Below are 18597 nucleotides of genomic sequence, written 5' to 3' on the forward strand. Positions count from 1 at the left end.
GTAGATTTATTTACTTCTGTGTCAGTATGTTGGTGGTCCTACTGTAGTCTCACTCTAAAGCAGGATAATACAAAAAAAAAACATGAATTTTGTTTATCAGGTTTTTATTTATTTGATGCATTGAATTATTCATTTCTCTTTTAGTATTTTATTAATTGAAATAGTCATTCAATACTCATTCAACATGAATGTGTGAGAAAACACCCATTAAGGACAGGTATTGGTTTTTTTTAAAATATTAATTACAACATGTATTTATATTCATTTAACTCTGCATTTATATTATTTTCAGTGTTATCTAATGTGTATTCATTGCATCATTTATTTATGGATTTATTAGTCTACCTATGAATAAGTAATATTTTGTCCTCTATACATTGGGAGGAACATTTATCCAACATGAATGTGATAACATGTAGGTAGACGTGGAAACGCCAAAGAAAAAAGAACACTTCATGTTAACACTAACTGCTATGGTACAACAGCAATATGCCTCCTAAACACAACCACTCTACCGCATGAAACCCAGGATCCAACCAGGGACCTTAAGTAGGGATGTCCGATAATATCGGCCCACCGATATTATCGGCCGATATTGAGTTAAAAATGTAATATCGGGAATTATCGGTATCGGGTTTTTTACAACCGATGTTAGTTCTGTAGGCTTCAGCATTTCCGAGTGTACCTGAATGCAACACGGGCCGTTTACAGGCGCGTGCTTGATGACGTATAACAACAACAACACGCTAGACTCGTAGGTTGCTAACCGTGGCTAACAAGCTTCAGCTCTCCCGGTGCATGAGATGTCCGTGGTTTGGAAGTATTTCCAAGTGTCACCTCCTAACAGTATATGTGCGCTTTGCAATGACTGCAAGGCGTCCGTTATGAGAGGAGGAAATAAGGCGTCTTCCTTTAATACATCACATTTGATCACTCACCTCAAGAAGAATCATGCAGAGTTATACGCTACATCTGTGCAGCAAAGTGATGAAAAGAAGCAACAGCCGACACTGAGAAAAAAACGTTTTCTATCGTTCAAGATGCCGGATTCACCAAACGTGTGGAGTTCCTCGAGCCCCGTTATCTCGTGCCCAGGCGCAAGTATTTCTCAGACCAGTGCTTACCCGAATTGCACAGCATTGTTTACAGTCACGTCGAGAAGCTAATTTCTGGTGCTGTATCCGTTAGATCCAATACAGGTTAGCATGTTGAGCTTAACTGCTAATTTATTGATTGTATTATTTGCCAAGTTACGGCTCTGTCGTTACTCAGTCTGGAAAAAGAAAACTAAGTTTGATTACTACTCTGGACTGAAGCTATGCATCTTCCTTGTTGTGATGTTGTCTGTAATTTTGTTTGAGGCAAAATATTCTCTCTAAAAACACAAACAAATAAATGAATGGCACTTTTTTCAATAACTTATTTTGTACAGACTGTGTTTACATTTGAAAAGCCATGTTGCATTTATGTATGCATCCAGTGGGGCATCACAATAGAATTAGGCATAATGTGTTAATTCCATAATAGGTGATATGTGATGAATTTTGGTGTAAAAAGGCTGCATATATCGATATCGGGTGATATCGGTATCGGAAATTAAGGGTTGGACAATATCGGAATATCGGATATCGGCAGAAAAGCCAAATATCGAGCATCCCTAACCTTAAGTTCTTCAGGCCCTGTTTACACGACAACGCTCGCAGGTGAAAAAGACAAACTATTTTTTTAGATGTGCCTTTCGTTGTTGGGACTTTAAAATGCAAAAAGTAAAACCACCCTCCTCCAGAGTGGAAATCTTTCTGTTTCTGTGTAAAGGGGTAAAAACACAAAAGTGTGCTCTGATCTGCTCACGATGGCTTATGTCACGTGCGTGTTCATGTAACATCCATGTGCAGAGAACAGGTAAACAACAACAAACGTGTCGGACTAGGTGATGGAAGGCTGTGGACCGTGCTGCAGATCCCTGTCACATTGTACAGCATCTCCACTGTTAGGGAGAGAAGTAGAGGGAAGTTTTTCACACGCACGACCTCTGGGTGGTGTTGTGTGGCACCACCTAGACACCTGACATGCATACTAAAATTTCACACTTTTTTGCGTCACCGTATGCACGCAGGTTTCCCCCCAAAGACGCTTGTCTAAACGCGGAATAAAAAGTGAGAACGCAACGCCACTTTTGCGTTTCTGTTCTAGATCGTCTTTGTCTAAACAGGGCCTCATTCTAATGCTCTCCCAACTGAGCAACTTAAGCTTCAGTAAGAAGTCAACACTTCAGCAAGGATGCTTGACAGGAGTACTTGAACCCAGGCCCTCCGTTTACAGAACACTCTCCCTACACCACACCAGAATTTTCTCTCACAGCTGCTTGGATTCCAGTGTCGTCTCAAGGTTGAAGGTACCATTTTCAAAAAGCTCCTCCTCAGAAACTGCTTCAACTCTCTTTTAATAAGGCAAGTGCCTTAGGCCAGTAGGCAACAGTCCTATTCACAGCAAGGGGCTGAGGGAGTGAAAGCCAATATGTATGACCCCAGCTGGTATCAGCTGAAAAGTGAACTGCAGCTTCTCTGGCCTAACAAGGGACCACTCTGATGTATTACACTATTAGCCAGCGGGGCGCTTCAAGATCTCCCTATTCTTCATTTATGGACAGTCACAATACGAGTCTAACTGCCCTTTAATGCTGTCTCCTTCAAACACCTCTTCTGAGAGTGGAGCCCCTGGTGCTGATAGTATTTTAAAGGCGGGTCAAGAAGAATCAAGAACAGACCTTATTAATGAATTTTTATTGAGAAATAATAGACTTTTCTTTGACCCACAACACCGACTCTTACACCCTGACTTCCAACTGAGAGCAACATTGTTTACCGCTTGTGGCCTAATGAAGCACAACTAATCACTAATCATTAATAAAAGATACAGGTATCTCTTATCTTTTATAGCTTTGACGAGGCCTCCAGAGAGCCTAAGTGTTTCCCAGGAATATAAATCATTCTAGGCGTCGGCCCTCGTCGTGCCCCAGCATGAACCTCACAATTATCAACCTCACACCGCATGCTAATGGAGCGCTAAATGAAAACAAAGGAGAGGTGCTGAGGAACATTGTTGCTGTCTGATATATCGACGATAAGAACAGGCACGGTGGGAGTATGTGTGTGTGTGTGTGTGTGTGTGTGTGTGTGTGTGTGTGTGTGTGTGTGTGTGTGTGTGTTTGTGTATGTGTGTGTGTGTGTGTGTGTGTGTGTGTGTGTGTGTGTGTGTGTGTGTGTGTGAGTGAGAGAGAGAGCATAAGCTCCTTCAGCCTTGAAAGGTCTGAGCTTCACTTGTCCGATGAATGGTAGACAGCCTGAGAGTGAGGGGCGTGAGGAAGGGGAAGACAGACTCTGACTGTGCTGCCTCTCAGCATTTGTTCCAAACTGACAACTTCACCAGAAATTGGGCAAAAGCAAACTCCTGGGGTTTGTGCTTATGTGTGTTTTTGTTGGGGGATTGTATACTTGGAGTAAGATAGTATACTTGAACCGTGGATCTCTGCTTTGTGAAATATGTTTGTGTCTTTGCATCTACACTTTCTGCATCTTAATGAAGTTCATGAACATACACAACATACACACTCCCTATTATCTTTGACAATAACAATAAAAGCATGTGGTGTCGACACACGCACAATCAAATCCTGCTTCTGGATGCAGGAGGACGCTCAGCATTAACAGCTGATCCTCATAATCTTATGTTTCATTGAAGTAATCAGGGTATCCAATCACCAATGTTTATTCTGTGTGATTAGGGATTTGTATTTTGTGATTTGATGTAACCATATCAACTTCAGATATGTGTGGACTGTTACAGCCAACATCTGCTTTCAAAGTCAGCTCATGGCTTCCTTTGTAATCACAGAAGTGCCACCTGTTTCCTTCTGTTTTACCTGTTTCTTACACACTCTGTCTAATCCTAAACCCCAATAGTCGTGTTATGGCTACACAATTACATTTCTGATTAAATAAATTCCACTAAGCCGTGAAAAATATGAGGCAGCAGCTTTGTTTTCACCACAGATTCCATCAGCACAAATGAACCATCCACAGTCGCTGAGTCTGTTTTAGTCACAATAAATGACTAATGTATAATCTGCTTATTATTTTGAGGGCTCACCCCTCTTGATGATGAATGAGTGCCCCAACTCTGAAAGGATTAACGAAACAACAAAACAAAGTAAATGCAATCTTTCTTTTCTGATTGCTTATTTGTGTGATGAAGTGCTGCATAGGACAATGACATCGGTGTGTTTGTTTTTAGGCAATAGAATTACATTTTTTGATTGTTTTGCCGTAAAAAAATGGTATATTGTAGACGATATTGGTTGGCCATGATAATGGTTCTCACCTGTCCACGATAGCAGAGCGAGATTAAATCATACAACGTCTGCTATGACTTTTGTGCCATTCAGTCTCTGTCTTCAGTGTTTCCCCTATGTTCACCTGCGTTAGTACATCACCATGACTTAATGAACGAAGCAGCTTTCTGTGGTTAGTTCATGTGTCATAATAACTGCAGGACAGTGTTTGTTATCTAAACTGTTAAAGTCAACTGTCCTAGGTTATAAACGGGGTCATCCCTATGTTCTCTGGTCGCATAAGTCTCTGCCTTTGCGGATTTGTGACAACTTTGTTAAGTAAATTTGCTGTGTAGCATTAATGCATGATGGAGTTAGCAAGATAGCTAACAAGCCAGTTAACATTGTTAGCTTGTTTTATCAACAAGATCAGAAGTGTACTCTAAAACAAAGCACATTGGTGTTTGTGTGTATGTACATACTGTATAGTGTGTCTACATACATAGGAAGTTGAATGGGTTTGTATACTATTAAGAACATGACAATGGGGATATATGGTAAGCCTGTCACAAATTACAGTCAAATTACAGTTGCAACATTTTTAATTATAGGGGTATTTACCAAGATTATAGATGTGAACCAGCCCAGCGACATCCAAAGAAGATCTGCTCAGACTTACATGATAAAGTATGGTACAGCATGTTTCTTTTATATATCGCTTTAATTATATCGCACTGTTAAAAGTTATTTAGAGTCAAGAAAAATACATTCAAGCAGGATGCAACTGATGGAAACTGATAAAGAAATACTGTAAAGTAATTTGTGATGACTCTTTTAATTCATTGCAATGTTCTTCACTGCTGTCGCTGAAGCGTTTTCACTGTCTGAACCGTCTCATAATTTTTCTCTCTCCCCCTCTGTGTGTCTGCCTCTTTTATGGTTTCAATCACTTTGGTCGCTCACACTGACTGTGTCCGATAAAACAGTGCAAGACGGTACATATCAGATACCTTGGTGGAAAGTAGCGGTGGTCAGTCAGTATGGTGATAAATTAGGTGCTGTGGAAGCTGATTGCAATCTTGACCATGTCGCCATTTTACGTTTTATTTTTACTGTTTACACTATTTTACTGTACATTGGTAATTATTTACAGCTAGTACCTACTTCTCTCAAAAGTAATTTAATTACTTTACCAATGATTTATATTAAAGCAATGAGTTACTTGGGAAAGAAAGTTACTATTAAATATCTGCTTTAGCTAGTTACTTTGGTGTCGCACTGGTTAAAGGTTAAATATGCAGCATTATCCTAAAAAACATTTATTGAAGGAAAACTGTCTGAGAATGCTTGTTTTCTTACATAATTCTATAAATAAACCTCTTTACAGTGCTGTCAACCATTGACAGAGAAATTACAGTGCTTAAAGACTTCTCTGACTACATATTCCCAGTAGATGCATGAATTCACAACTGTGATTCGCCCCGCTCTCAAATCTCACTTCTCCGCTGTCCATCTGTGTGTGTTTTTACCCTCCATACTGCATCCTGGTCCCATGCAGGGCTGGAAATCTTGAGTGTGGGGGCATGGCACGCTGAGGTCCAGCTGGGCCTTCAGCATCCTCTGCCTCATCCTGCGGCCTTTTTCACACGTAGCGCTGCTACAGGCTGACCAGGGAGACCAGCCTGAGTAGATACATGTCTCGGGTGTGTCGTCTAAGAGAGAAACACACAGGGATGTTAACTAAATGCAGGAGATTCCAAATAAAAGGAGAAAGTATTCTGCTCATTCAGCTTATGACTGGAATCATGTGGTCATCTTTTTCAGTTAAATTTGCTTACAAAACTTCCTTTCCTTTTCCATTCCACAACAGCAGCTGAACTGATTTGTCACAGTAAGAGGACGGGTGAGGAGTGGGGGACTGGGCTCACATTAGATGTGTTTCCATTCAGTTGTCAACAAAATTTTAAGCAAACTTTTGAAATGCTGCAAAAAATAAATGCAAACTAGGTGTGTGTCCATCAAGTGGTTTGGAGAAAATCAACAAGGCTACAGCATAGTTTGGTCAGAAGTGGGTTCTATAGGCTACGCGTGACAGTTAACAGAGTAGAAGAAGTAAAAGTTTTTAACCTGAGCTTTGGCCATCTGGCTCATATACGAGAAAAAAAGTCCTGCTCTTCAGGATTTTGGTTCAGTTTTAATTGTTCTGTTCATGTCAGCTTTTATTGGCCAAGCTTCAGGCTGTCTGGAGGTCCAGAGACACAGACAAGTAATTACTAGAGACCATCTTGTGATGGGATCACACCAGGTGCAACACCAACTTTCTACCCCCCTACTTCATGTGACCTTGCTCTGACAACACCCATCTTTGAACTAGGCCTCAAACAAGAAAGAAAGTTTCATCGAATTTTACTGAAATTTCAAAATGTGCATAAAAATATGCAAACGGAAAAAGCTAGTGATTATTTAAAGTTGAATCCAAAGGTGATTACTGCAGGTACTAAACTACAAGAGGCCACAGAGTGACATCTATGGGGGAGAGAGAAGAGAGTGCTTTGTGAATGTCTACCCAATTATCAGTGGTAGCAGAGCTACAAAAAGTAGCAAGGGTACTGACTTCAATTAAAAATGCTCTCTTGGGGTTCAAAGAGGCAGAGAAAATGAGAGGACAGGCGAGAGAGAATATACCGTAAGGCCTCAGGGACAAACCTGAGTAGGTCCAATTCTCTGGAATAACGTGTAATGACAGAGGAGAATGAGGGAACAAAGGAGCTGGAGAGGCAGAGAGGAAGGTAAGAGGGGAGTTGAGCTGATATGTAAGTGAAAGCAATGAAGCTCCCGACAGACAAAGGGGACCAGCTAGAACTAGAAGAGGGGAACAGAGGGAGAAAGAGAGGACAGGTAGAGTAAAAGAGGAGGAATAAGGAGGAGGGAAAGAAGCAAATGTTCTATGACTGACTGAGGAGGGTATTCATTAGGACAGGAGATTCTTATTAAGAATTCTGCTGCGTGGGGAAAACCCTGCACTCTACCCAGGGCCACTTAAAATATAGGCACAGAGCACCGATGTACAACAAAAATACCGTCACGCACGGGTCTGTCATGTTTACTCCGTCTGCAGGTTACTAATGAGGAAGGGAGCAGCTCATCTTGTAACTATATATACTGTATATATACACATACCAACACGTCTAAAGCTCACTCTTCCATACACAAACAGAAATGTTAAAAAGAGCAGTTGTGATTTTGTAAGGAAATAATTATTCATGCTAAACTAAGTTAGTTGCCTCTTGGATTGACAGACCTGAAAAGTGGTGTCAATATCCTCATCTAACTCTCTGTAAGAAATAAACACTATACAAATACACGTCTTTCACACAATATTAAACTGTGCCTTTATTCAAATTCTTTGACTTTCTGCAGCATGTTCATGAAATCATGCTGATGCTTTAGTTGAGAGGTGTGGATACTGTAGGTGAAATAATAAACTATGATGACAGGGAACATTTTGCATATAGTATTGCATATGTATCCTTGTTAAGTTCATAAAAAACATGAACCGGGTGTTTGCTAAAACACATTGGGCCTCATTTATCAATCTTGCGTGAAAACGGGCGCAGATCTGAGCGCAGAATTGGTCGCAGGAAAGGACCCACGTGTGATTTATGAAACATTAGTATCGGACCAATCTCAGCGTACGAATGAGCGGGCCTTGATAAATGCGGCGGCTGATTTCGATCGTCATTAACATGGTACGCCCTTAAATATTCCTGTTTCGGAGGCCTCACCCACTGAGGTCAAACATGGAGAGAAGAAACACTGTTTAGAAAAGAAACTTTTCCGACACAGAGACCGGCATCCTGACATCTGAGATGGAGCAAAATAAAAATGTGCTTTTTGGCAGTCTTAAGAGTGGAATAAAAGGGGCCCAAAAAAAACGCTGTATGGAAAAGAATAACGGAGGCAGTCAACCCGAAGCAGCGCTCCACTGTGGCCCATGTGCGTGTGTGCGCACTGCTTAACCTGCGCTCCTGCTCTGTAGCGGGGTTTGCCAACGGGGTTATTAGGTATTCCGTTAGAGGATAACCTTTGTCACCTAGAAGAACCATACCAAGATGTTAATCATCTGATATCTTGTTTGATTTAATGCAATTTATCGAGGGTAGCCACCAACCGAGGAGATGACTTTGGCTCTGCAGTGCGCTTTCGTTTTCATTTATCTTCAACTGCTTGTCCCTGTCGGGGTCGTGGGGGGCTGGAGCCGAGCTGTTTTGAAATATAAAAGAATCCTGTGTTCCCCCCGGCCACCTGGCCACCACGTTTAAAAGCGATAGCTTGGCATCTCAAACCACCTGTACATTTATCGAGGGGTAGTTTTTGCGATCGATGAATGCGTAATCATTCATGGATGTTGCCTTCAGACGCACATGAGTTCAATCAATTGATCCAACCACACTTTTTTAAAATTTGTTTTAAGAATCCATTTTGATCTGTTCTTAATATGTGACTGCTTATACTTAATGACAGCTGAGGTTTGTTCATTATTTTCAGCTGCACCGCAAATACACAGGCTCAAATATGCGTACACGATCTCAGACCTGACGTGAGATTTGATCGTAGCTCCCGCTCACGTCCAAATTGATAAATGCCGAAGTTTGCCTGGAAATGGTCGTACGCACGTTTTTCTGCCGTACGTTTGTTCGATAAATGAGGGCCAGTATTTGTATATGGATATCACGTTTATAATATACGTCAGTGCCTATTTCACCCTTGGAGAACCTTCCATGTAATGTGACATCACAGTGAATGTATTTTTTTTCTTAAAGATATGATGAGAAGTAATGAAGACATGAACGCAAGGTGTGACTTTACTGAGGTTAAGTACAACTGTACACGCAACATGGCTCTACTCAGCGAAAATGAACCACACATCTAACGACCCAGAGAGGACCCAACGGCACTAAGCTGCCCTAACTATGCCTGACTGGAGAATTAAGTCCGGTGCTGTCGGGGTCTTTCTCTATTTATCCTCCAAACGCAACAACCATGAGATGAGAAGTAATGAAGACATGAACGCAAGGTGTGGCTTTAAACTTTACTGAGGTTAAGTACAACTGTACACGCAACATGGCTCAACTCAGCGAAAATGAACCACACATCTAACGACCCAGAGAGGACCCAACGGCACTAAAGGCTGCACTAACTATGTCTGACTGGAGAAATAAGTCCAGTTCTGTCGTGGTCTTTCTCTTTTTATCCTCAACCGCAGCAACCATGAGATAAAAAGTAAGACAGAAAGAGAAAACTTTATCTGTTCCTTCTTTCATTGAAGTTATTTCCTACTTTACAGATAAAACTCAGGTAGCGGCCACAAACAGATTTCATATGCAGTACTACTGAAATATCGTGGTCCAGAGTGACAGGACCTGTGATGCATCACAGAATATAAAGTATGTTTGATAGGGGCAGGGCGTGCTCCGCAGCAGCGTGGCGCCGTCCCTCTCACAGCAGGGTGGAGACAGAGCCATGCCAGATGTGTATTCTGACTACCTGACCTGGGCCAGTTGTGTCTGTAATGAGCTATCTTGGTGTCCTTGAGCATTAAAAGACACTGAATCCCTACACTGTTAAAGTGAATGCAAACAGAGTGAATCGAAGAAGTACTGGAATGCAATAACATGTAATGATGGGGTCTGAATGAATAATTAAACACTACGCCAAGCCCTAAAAGTTAATCAATTGTAAATTGTTTGGGGTCCTTCCCTGAAGAACTGTAACGGAAAGGGTTTGTCTGTGCAGGTCTGGAGTTGAATTTTCATTCAGGGAGTTTCATACCTTAAGCTAGCAACTTTACTTCACAACCTATTATTCTGGAGATATATAATTATAGCTTTACTATCTAAGTCTGCTACAAGCAAGTAATGCAAAGACTTTGAAAGAGAACAGCTGATAATCACTGCAGAGAGCAAGGCCGTTATCACCTGTTTAACATTGGAAATCTACAGACATAAATAGATGTATAGTAAAATAAACACCCAAATGTGTATTTTGGATGTTTTTATTTCACCAGTCTGAATGAGGTCATTTTAAGGAAGGAACCAAATAACCAAATGATCATTTTTACCCTTAAGTAATGTTACATTAAAGGTTTTGGTGTTTTGGTGCATTACAAGGCCTACTCATAAACTGCATGATCACTGCATGATCAGGGTGAAACAATTGACATTTAAGGTCTGTGTGTGTTTTAATATTTATTTAAAAAATTTCTTTTGATGGGGCGGCCGGTGGCACAGTGGTTAGAGTAGTCACCCCATGTAGAGAGGCTGAAGGTCCTCGAGGCAGCCCTTTGCTGCATGTCTCCTCCTCTCTCTCTCACCCCATTTCCTGTCTGTCCTATCAAAAAAAAACTTAAAAAAACCCCCACAAAAAACTAAACAAAACTCTATCGATAAAAAAAGATACATTTCTCCAATAAGTCGTATAGCCCAGTGCATAACCCGCATCTGACAAGACTCTGGACCTGGTCCACCGAAGGGATATGCTACAAAGCTATATTAACTGGATTATTGCAGAAAATAAGCTCTGGGGCGAGTTTATGATACTTACAGGTATATGTATTGTTCAGCAAGATACTCTTCAAAAATAAAGAACACCTTATGGGTTTTTTTAAGCGTAAATGCCATCGCCAGAGTATAAGAGCGTACTCACACTGTCCTTCTGGCCGGGGCCAAAACCGTTTTTTCAGCTAAAGCCTAGTACCTTTAAGCAGTGTGAGTGCACCCGCTCCGCGCACAACTGCGGCCAGCGGACCGTCCACGGCCTGCTTGAAAGAGGTGGGCTTTAGTGGAGCCGTTTGCACATGTACGAGCACGAGCGTGCGCACGTGTGCGAGCACGAGCACGAGCCCTACGGCAGTAGCGTTATGTCCGCCTGTTCGGACATGTAAATAGAAGGACGGACCATGCGCGGACATTTACCAACAACAACAATGGCGGTGAAAGGTTCATGTTGGTGTGATGCGGAGGTGGAGTGTCTACTGCAGATTTGGTCGGATGAAAATATTCAAAAACAGTCGACAAGACGCACAAAAACTCAGAGGTCTGTGGAAAGATTTTTAAACAAAGCCACACACACGCGATCAATGCGTGTGACGTGTTACGGCGTGATGGCGTATGGACAGCAAGAAGCATTGGCCGGCCCTGGCAGTGTGAGTACAAACGAGGCTGGGGCGCGGGGGGGGAGGGAGGGGGGACAAGTACCCTAAAGTCCGGGTCGCGGTACGGAAGGACAGTGTGAGTACGCTCTAAGGCTAACACCCAACTGACTTTGCTTGTATAGCAAGATGATTTCTGTAGTCTCATTAGCCACTTGTTATTTACCTTTTTCAAGACATGTAAAAGCTTCAAAATTCACAAAAATTTACTGACAAATTTTATGTCGTACAACAAAACGGTAAATATCTTAGGCCTGTGTTGACCACAGACCTTATAGGACTCATTCCTGCAGCACTCTATGACCTAAAATGATTGTGTCTACTGACCCTATCACCGGCCCTTGCAGCACAAACCGTAAATCTGTGTGTGTGTGTATGTGTGTGTGTGTGTGTGTGTGTGTGTGTGTGTGTGTGCGTGTGCGCTGTACTGTACCTTTCTCCTTCTCCTCCTGTCCAATATCAGCTACAATGTCATCTATGGTGTCTGGGACCACATTACACTGCTCTCCCTGCACACACAAGGAAAACTGAGGTCACACACTAACTCACACACACTCACAAATGTTACAAGATGAAACTATTTTTAAGCATGAAGCTTTGACTACACAATGTTATCTTATTTAAACCACCATTGACTGTGTATGTGATGGTATGTCATGAGTTCTGTGTGTTGGGGCAACATGTTTAGAGTAGGGATAAACAATGTGAGGAAAATATCTAAATGTAAATGCAGTTTTTCTGACAAATATTACGATTGCAATTGAATAGCAATTGTTTTCTATATATTAACAATTGAAGTTTACAAAAGAGAGAAAGAAAAAAAGTCAACACAAACCGTGGATGTGACAAGATGGTGGGCCCTGAAAGAACAGGCTCACCTGCAGTTACATCTTATTACCAAAGAAGCCACTAGAAACAAGTTATCTCAGTTCTTACAGTACAACTTGTACAACTACTGTGGTTTTATAGTACATTTAACCCAAAATGCTACCAAAAAGTAAGCTACTGAATCCTTTGTGTCCATCTGTCACGTTATCATCATCTTACAGGTCTGAGTGGTCCCTCGATAGTCTACGTGTGGCAACATGCACATGTATGAAAGTTTTGTATAAAGCTAGTATGGGTTGTTTTTGGTGAAAAAACATTCTCTATGTTTGTAAACCTACTTTTACATATTACATTGTACCTTTCTAGCGATGCGTTCCACCACCAGCTTGGCTATAGGGGTAATTGCCCCTCCCTCTGGGTCATAGAATGGGCTCTGGGGGTGGTCCAAACTGGTCAAGGGTCGGATCTTCTCCTGGGGAATGGTGGGTTTGTTCGGTGACTGAAAGAAGCCAAAATAGGGTAAGAAGGTAAGTGAGCAAATGTATTTAAATGTTAAAACTGCTATGATCAGTATTTTCATTCATCCATTGTCGTGACAAACCTACAAATAATCATCAACCGACTCTAAGGACTGTGGAGTGGATTATCGCCTTTCAGATTATTGTTTTGGATTTACAGACATTTAGTTTTACAGTTTTGGTTCACTCTCATAACTATGGTCAGCTGTGCCCAGCAGGGGCATGTCCAGACTTTTTCTCTTAACGTTCCAACAGGGCAGGTCCACTGACTATGTGTCTTTCAGAGGCCATTATATATGGCCATAATATTCAAAAGGTTGAAACAACCACAACTCAAAATGAATGCTAATTTAAAGGGGGACTATTCGTACCCTCCCATATTAGCATTGTTGAAATTGTGCACTTGTTGTTGAAATGATTAGTGTCCCCAAGAAAAAACATCTGCTTTCGTATACTGAGTATCAAACACGCCTGAGCGAAGGGAGTCTGAGTCTTCCACTGAGCAAACGAAAGAGTAATCAAAGTTAAACAGCAAAAATTCAGGACACAGGGATTATTTGTGGGACAAGAATACTAATCCAATTGCTATAGTGTCTGCATGTCTGGAAAACAGGCATATAAAGAGACCAACATTATTTCTCTTGAGGGAAGGGACAGGAGAGCAGTAGTACTTTAGGCATGCAAACTAGAATCAATAAAAAGTAATAACACGACAATAGTTGTCCCATCCAGAAGGGAGATGTAGGTTGGTTTCAAGGGCCTGAAAAAGTTACATACAATCACTGCATTCCCCATTAGCCATCTGGCTGGGGGTCTTTTTTGTTTGATCTCACTATGCCTCGTGCATAACGATTATAACACCTGCTAAATAAGAGATCCAATGCCGTTATTTTCAGCAGTGTAATAGCATGTGTGTCCATGTACTGTTAGTGCTTAAAACAAAACAATAAAAAAAAACTCTACAGAGTCAAAAGATAATAAAAAAAATGTGACGAACATGAATCATTCTCTTTGTTCTAACAGGTTAACTCACAGTGTCGTTTCAAACCATTTGGATTTAATATATGCAGAAGTACTGAATAAGACAAAAGGAAAACGTCTACAAAGAATGTATTAGAGCAGATATGAAGTATTATCCTCATCTAAAATGCTGTGACAACAATGTTAAAGGTTCTCTTTGTAGTAACAAGTTCATTAAAAGTTTCTTCCCTTGTGTGGCATGAGACCAAACAGAGGACATCCATCACTTGTTGGAGACAATTACAAACTATTAATTTACTTGTAATGTCTGCAAACAAAAACACACTATTCTTTATCCCCAAAGAAATTTCAGTCAAAAGCTACTGAACTCTGTTATTTGTCTAGGAAGACATTTCACCTCTCATCCAAGAGGCTTCCTCAGTTCATGTATGCATCTGACCAGGCTGGGACTGGTCCAACTAACTGGTGTGGAGATCCAGGTATTTAACCTCTCACAAGTCCGATGATGTCACTGAAACCCAGAGATCCAGGTGTTTAACCTCTACCTGTTCACAAAAGCCTCATGTGACTCCAACGACTGTCATTATAACACAGGAGAGCACTAACGAAGTCGAAACCAACTTCCCACCAACGTCTGTCACTCCAACGACGGTCGTTGACAATTGGAGCACAAAGAGTTCCAGTGACATCATCTGCCTTGTGAGAGGCTAAATACCTGGATCTCCACACCAGACAGTTGGACCAATCCCAGCCTGGTCAGATGCATACATGAACTGATGAAGCCTCTTGGATGAGAGGTGAAACATCTTCCTAGACAAATAACCAAGTCCAGTAGCTTTTGACTGAAAAGTTTTTGGGGATAACGATGACCTGGAGAAATGAGAACATTTACAGGCTTGAAAAGAGACACGTTGTGTTTTCAGGGGAACAATTATCAGAGAATGAGGCATTATCAGCTTGAAAACTGTAGTTTAAAAGACCCTACAAGGACCAAAGAAACAGCAATGTCCAAGCAGCGTAGAGTTGCATAACTACTAATCGACATATACAAAGACTCATTCATATACATATAGCACAATACACACGCAACTACAACTCTCAAATCGCCCAAGAACCAGACATACTGCTGTCTAATCTAGGATTAATTTTGAATATGTTAAGTACAGCTTATTATTAGTGTCCAATGATCACAACATGTTATAATTTAGAAAACACATACTACATAATAAATAATGTGTGCGACAGAGGGATAAGGAGACCACCTAAAGACATTGATAAAAGGCTAAAATTAGGAGAACAGACAATCATACATCAATGTTTAAAAACTAAGTTTTAAGTAATAAGTCAAATTGACAAAGGTCTGGTTTTATGTTATGGTATTTGCCAAGTTATATCAGGAAGCTTCTTGCTTATTCATGAAGATGCAAACTATAAATACATTGTTGAAGTCTCCATACAGTGAATATGGATGAGCACCTTTCATTTCAAGGATGTAGCAAAACAGAGAAGTGCTTTGTCACAGTAACAGACAGGCGGAAGTGAACTGTGCTTTGATGTGGATGTTTGAATAAATGTTGCTTGTTGTCAACAGCTAGTGAGCAATAACCCATATAATAACATGCAATATGCTTTAATTTTCAGTTTTTTCCATAGCAACAGCTTTATAACAATTACACTACATCAGTGCACCTTAAACACCATAAAAGCAACAACCTTGATGGGCTGTGACACAACTGCAAGCCTCTCCAGGATATCACACCACTTGTGTTCCTACCACTGCCAACATACCTTTAAACTAACCAGTGAAATAAGTAAAGATTACCTCATATGTGACACCATTGTCAGTGCCTGCATCCCAGGGAATGAGGTCTGTCTCCAGCCTCTGGACCCAGCCACACTCCTTGGTACAGAGGTCCTCCCCTGACAGCCCCACATTCCAGTCTGGGCTGGGCCCGAGCATGGTGAGGAAGGACATCAGGTGACGGGTCCGGTCCACAGAAAACTCTGCTGATGGAGCCGCTCGCCTGGTTACAGAGGTGGGAAAATAAAAAATAAAATAAACCGATGAAATTAAATTGATGAACAAACAAATGGTATAGATATCTAAATTCAATTTTAAATATATTTTTAATGGAGACAGCTCTCAATATGTTTTGAACTTTGTATTCATCTCAGGAAAAACATTTTCCTCTATCTCAATACTTCTAATGTATTTTTAGTTAATTACGTGCAAAATGGCTAGCTCTGATGTCAAGACCTCTGACCTGAGTCACACTCTTCTAATTGCTGGATAATTGAAGCTCCGAAATACCCAATTAGTGGCAATAAATAGCCCATAATGACATATTCTCTCTGAATGTCTAAAAACTGCTGAAAGTAATAGAATTAATGTGACAATAATAAAAGGGCAATTTGAATTTCCTGTATGGAAAACAGTCCTTGGTACCTTAATTATCATGTCTTAACCAAGACATAAGTGCAAACACAACTTTAAGAATAACTTGACAACTTTGCATGCACAAATGGAAAGTGTGTGTGCATGTCTGAGTGAGTGAATGTTCTCATTAGTAAAAATAATTGTGGCACAATATATCGCAAATGACAGACAGCGCTAGGAGGAATAATTAAACAGATGTTTGGTAAAAGATACAGTACATTAGTGTGTGTGTGTGTGTGTGTGTGTGTGTGTGTGTGTGTGTGTGTGTGTGTGTGTGTGTGTGTGTGTGTGTGTGTGTGTGTGTGTGCGTGTGCGTGTGCATGTGTGTGTGTGTGTGTGTGTGTGTGTGTGGGGGGGGGGGGGTCACATGCTCATGCAGTGCTGAGGGCTAAAACTGTGATACGTTTCTAATTGCTCTTGAACTAATTCCAAAGACTGTGCAGAATGCCAGAGTGTGTGACTTTTCAGACAAGAGCAGCACAAAGACTGGAATGATAGAACAATTAAGACTATGTTTTTTAGAAAAGCAACATTTTATTGAATTGAATAGAATTCAGTGCAAAACTTTTTGGATCTCTTTTATATTTTATAATCCATGGAGTGTGTCAGAAATCCTGCTGATTAAGAATTTGATACTACTTGTGATTCATGGGAAGGTTGTATCATTAAAGAGTTCTGTAACAAAGAAATAAAATGTGTCTTGAATTATTTCCATTGATCATACTTAAGCATGTCCAAAATAATGTAGAATTTGCCATTTATGTAATTTATGGATCACTGTGCAATAATGCTGTTCATCTGTGTCCATTTCAAACCAAACTGAATATGCTATGCTTTTTTTAAAAAAATAAATAAAAATAAATAAAAATCTTGGCTTGAAGGAAAAATAAAAATAAATGGACACATTGTTTTCTGGGCCAAAATATCAACCCTAATGAGATGAGAAAATCAGCCTTGTTTTGAGCTCGGGCACCAGAACAAACATTTAAACCCTCAACCAACAGAGATTCATGTGATCCTTCAACTGAAGATGAAGACACCAACATACTGCAGACAGGATAATGGACTTTGTATTAAACAATTCTGCTGAAAACATGATGAATAAATGATCAAGACATCTCCTAGTGTGGACTACATGTTTAAGGTCAATTTCATTTAAAATGTAATAACCTCCACTGGTCAGAGATAAATATTGATGTGTTGTGTAAGTAAATATACACTACAGACGGGTTCATTTGGACTGGGGCTATCAAGGGTGCTGAGCACATCTTCAACAATGTATCTAATTTTACACTTTTGTTGGTCTACATAATTCACACAATTACTTTTCCTTGTAGTTGTAGAAAACATAGACCTAAATAAGGTGATGTAAGAAGTTGCGGACATCAGAACTTTCACAGGGGTTCCTTTTGGTTTCCTAAAAGGTACCAATACAGATCTTCCTCGGTCTAGGTGGGCAGTGTAACGCTGGTTGCCACCTGAAGCGGGCTCAGTGCACTTGTCAGTCAGTAAGACGGCATAGATGGCAGAGTTATAGGTGGATGGTAAGGTGGGGAGATAAATAGACCAGAAACTGGCAGGTCTAATGACAGAATGTTATGAAAACTCCGCCGTGGCAACACCCCCATCCTATTTTAACTCATGGTTGTGTCCCTATTAGACAAAGAAAGTGGCCTACTTAGGGTTTGCTATCTCTCTTGCATCCTGTCCTATTGCAATGATAGAGGATAGACTCTTAGCATTCAGTCCCTTTTTCATGAGAGGTGAGGGTGGGGGACAGGGTATGTTTAGGGGGAGACATCAGTTCAACAGCAAATGTCACATAGAAGTGGTGTACATCATCTGGGAACCTGAAGATCAAATTGAGACACAGCTCAGCATTGTGTGTCAAGTTCTTTTAGGAATAAATCTGTAATAAACATTGCGTTTTGGTTAGGCACCTATCAAATGTTGAAAATTCTGATGGAAGTAAATTATGCCCATTTGCTTGCTCTATGATGTCTCATAAGTTGTTGCAGCAATGTTTAAGTTGATAAAATTTGTTAAACAAATGTGGTGCTAAATTTAACAGTTTTAACCACTTGTGAAGTTTTAACCACTTGTGAATTGATCAAAATTGTCAAAATCCCTCCAAAATACCACATGAAGACAGCCAGACCTCAAGGAACACACCTGAAATACATTCATGACATTTGGAAATTTCTGTAACAATTAATTTTTTACTTATTTCATTTTTGGTGACTAGATGTCAAGCACTTCTGTTGTGTAAACTGCTCATTTTTATTTTCAATAT

At 40.6% G+C, this 18597-nt stretch overlaps 1 protein-coding gene across 2 annotated transcripts in view; it reads right to left on the reverse strand.

Annotated features, from left to right (window-relative positions):
• Window positions 1-18597, reverse strand: part of LOC310948731 (spondin-1-like) — a 116922-nt gene that overhangs the window by 10627 nt on the left and 87698 nt on the right. For both annotated transcript variants that reach the window (XM_083915957.1, XM_083915956.1), the window contains exons 8-11: window positions 15690-15891; window positions 12727-12867; window positions 11974-12049; window positions 5860-6042 (exon numbers count right to left, since the gene is read on the reverse strand). In XM_083915957.1, coding sequence (XP_083772083.1) covers window positions 5860-6042; window positions 11974-12049; window positions 12727-12867; window positions 15690-15891 — 602 coding nt within the window. The remainder of the gene's footprint in view (window positions 1-5859; window positions 6043-11973; window positions 12050-12726; window positions 12868-15689; window positions 15892-18597) is intronic.

This window comes from Echiichthys vipera (genome assembly GCF_963691815.1).
Source record: "Echiichthys vipera genome assembly, chromosome: 7".
NCBI classification, from domain to species: domain Eukaryota; kingdom Metazoa; phylum Chordata; class Actinopteri; order Perciformes; family Trachinidae; genus Echiichthys; species Echiichthys vipera.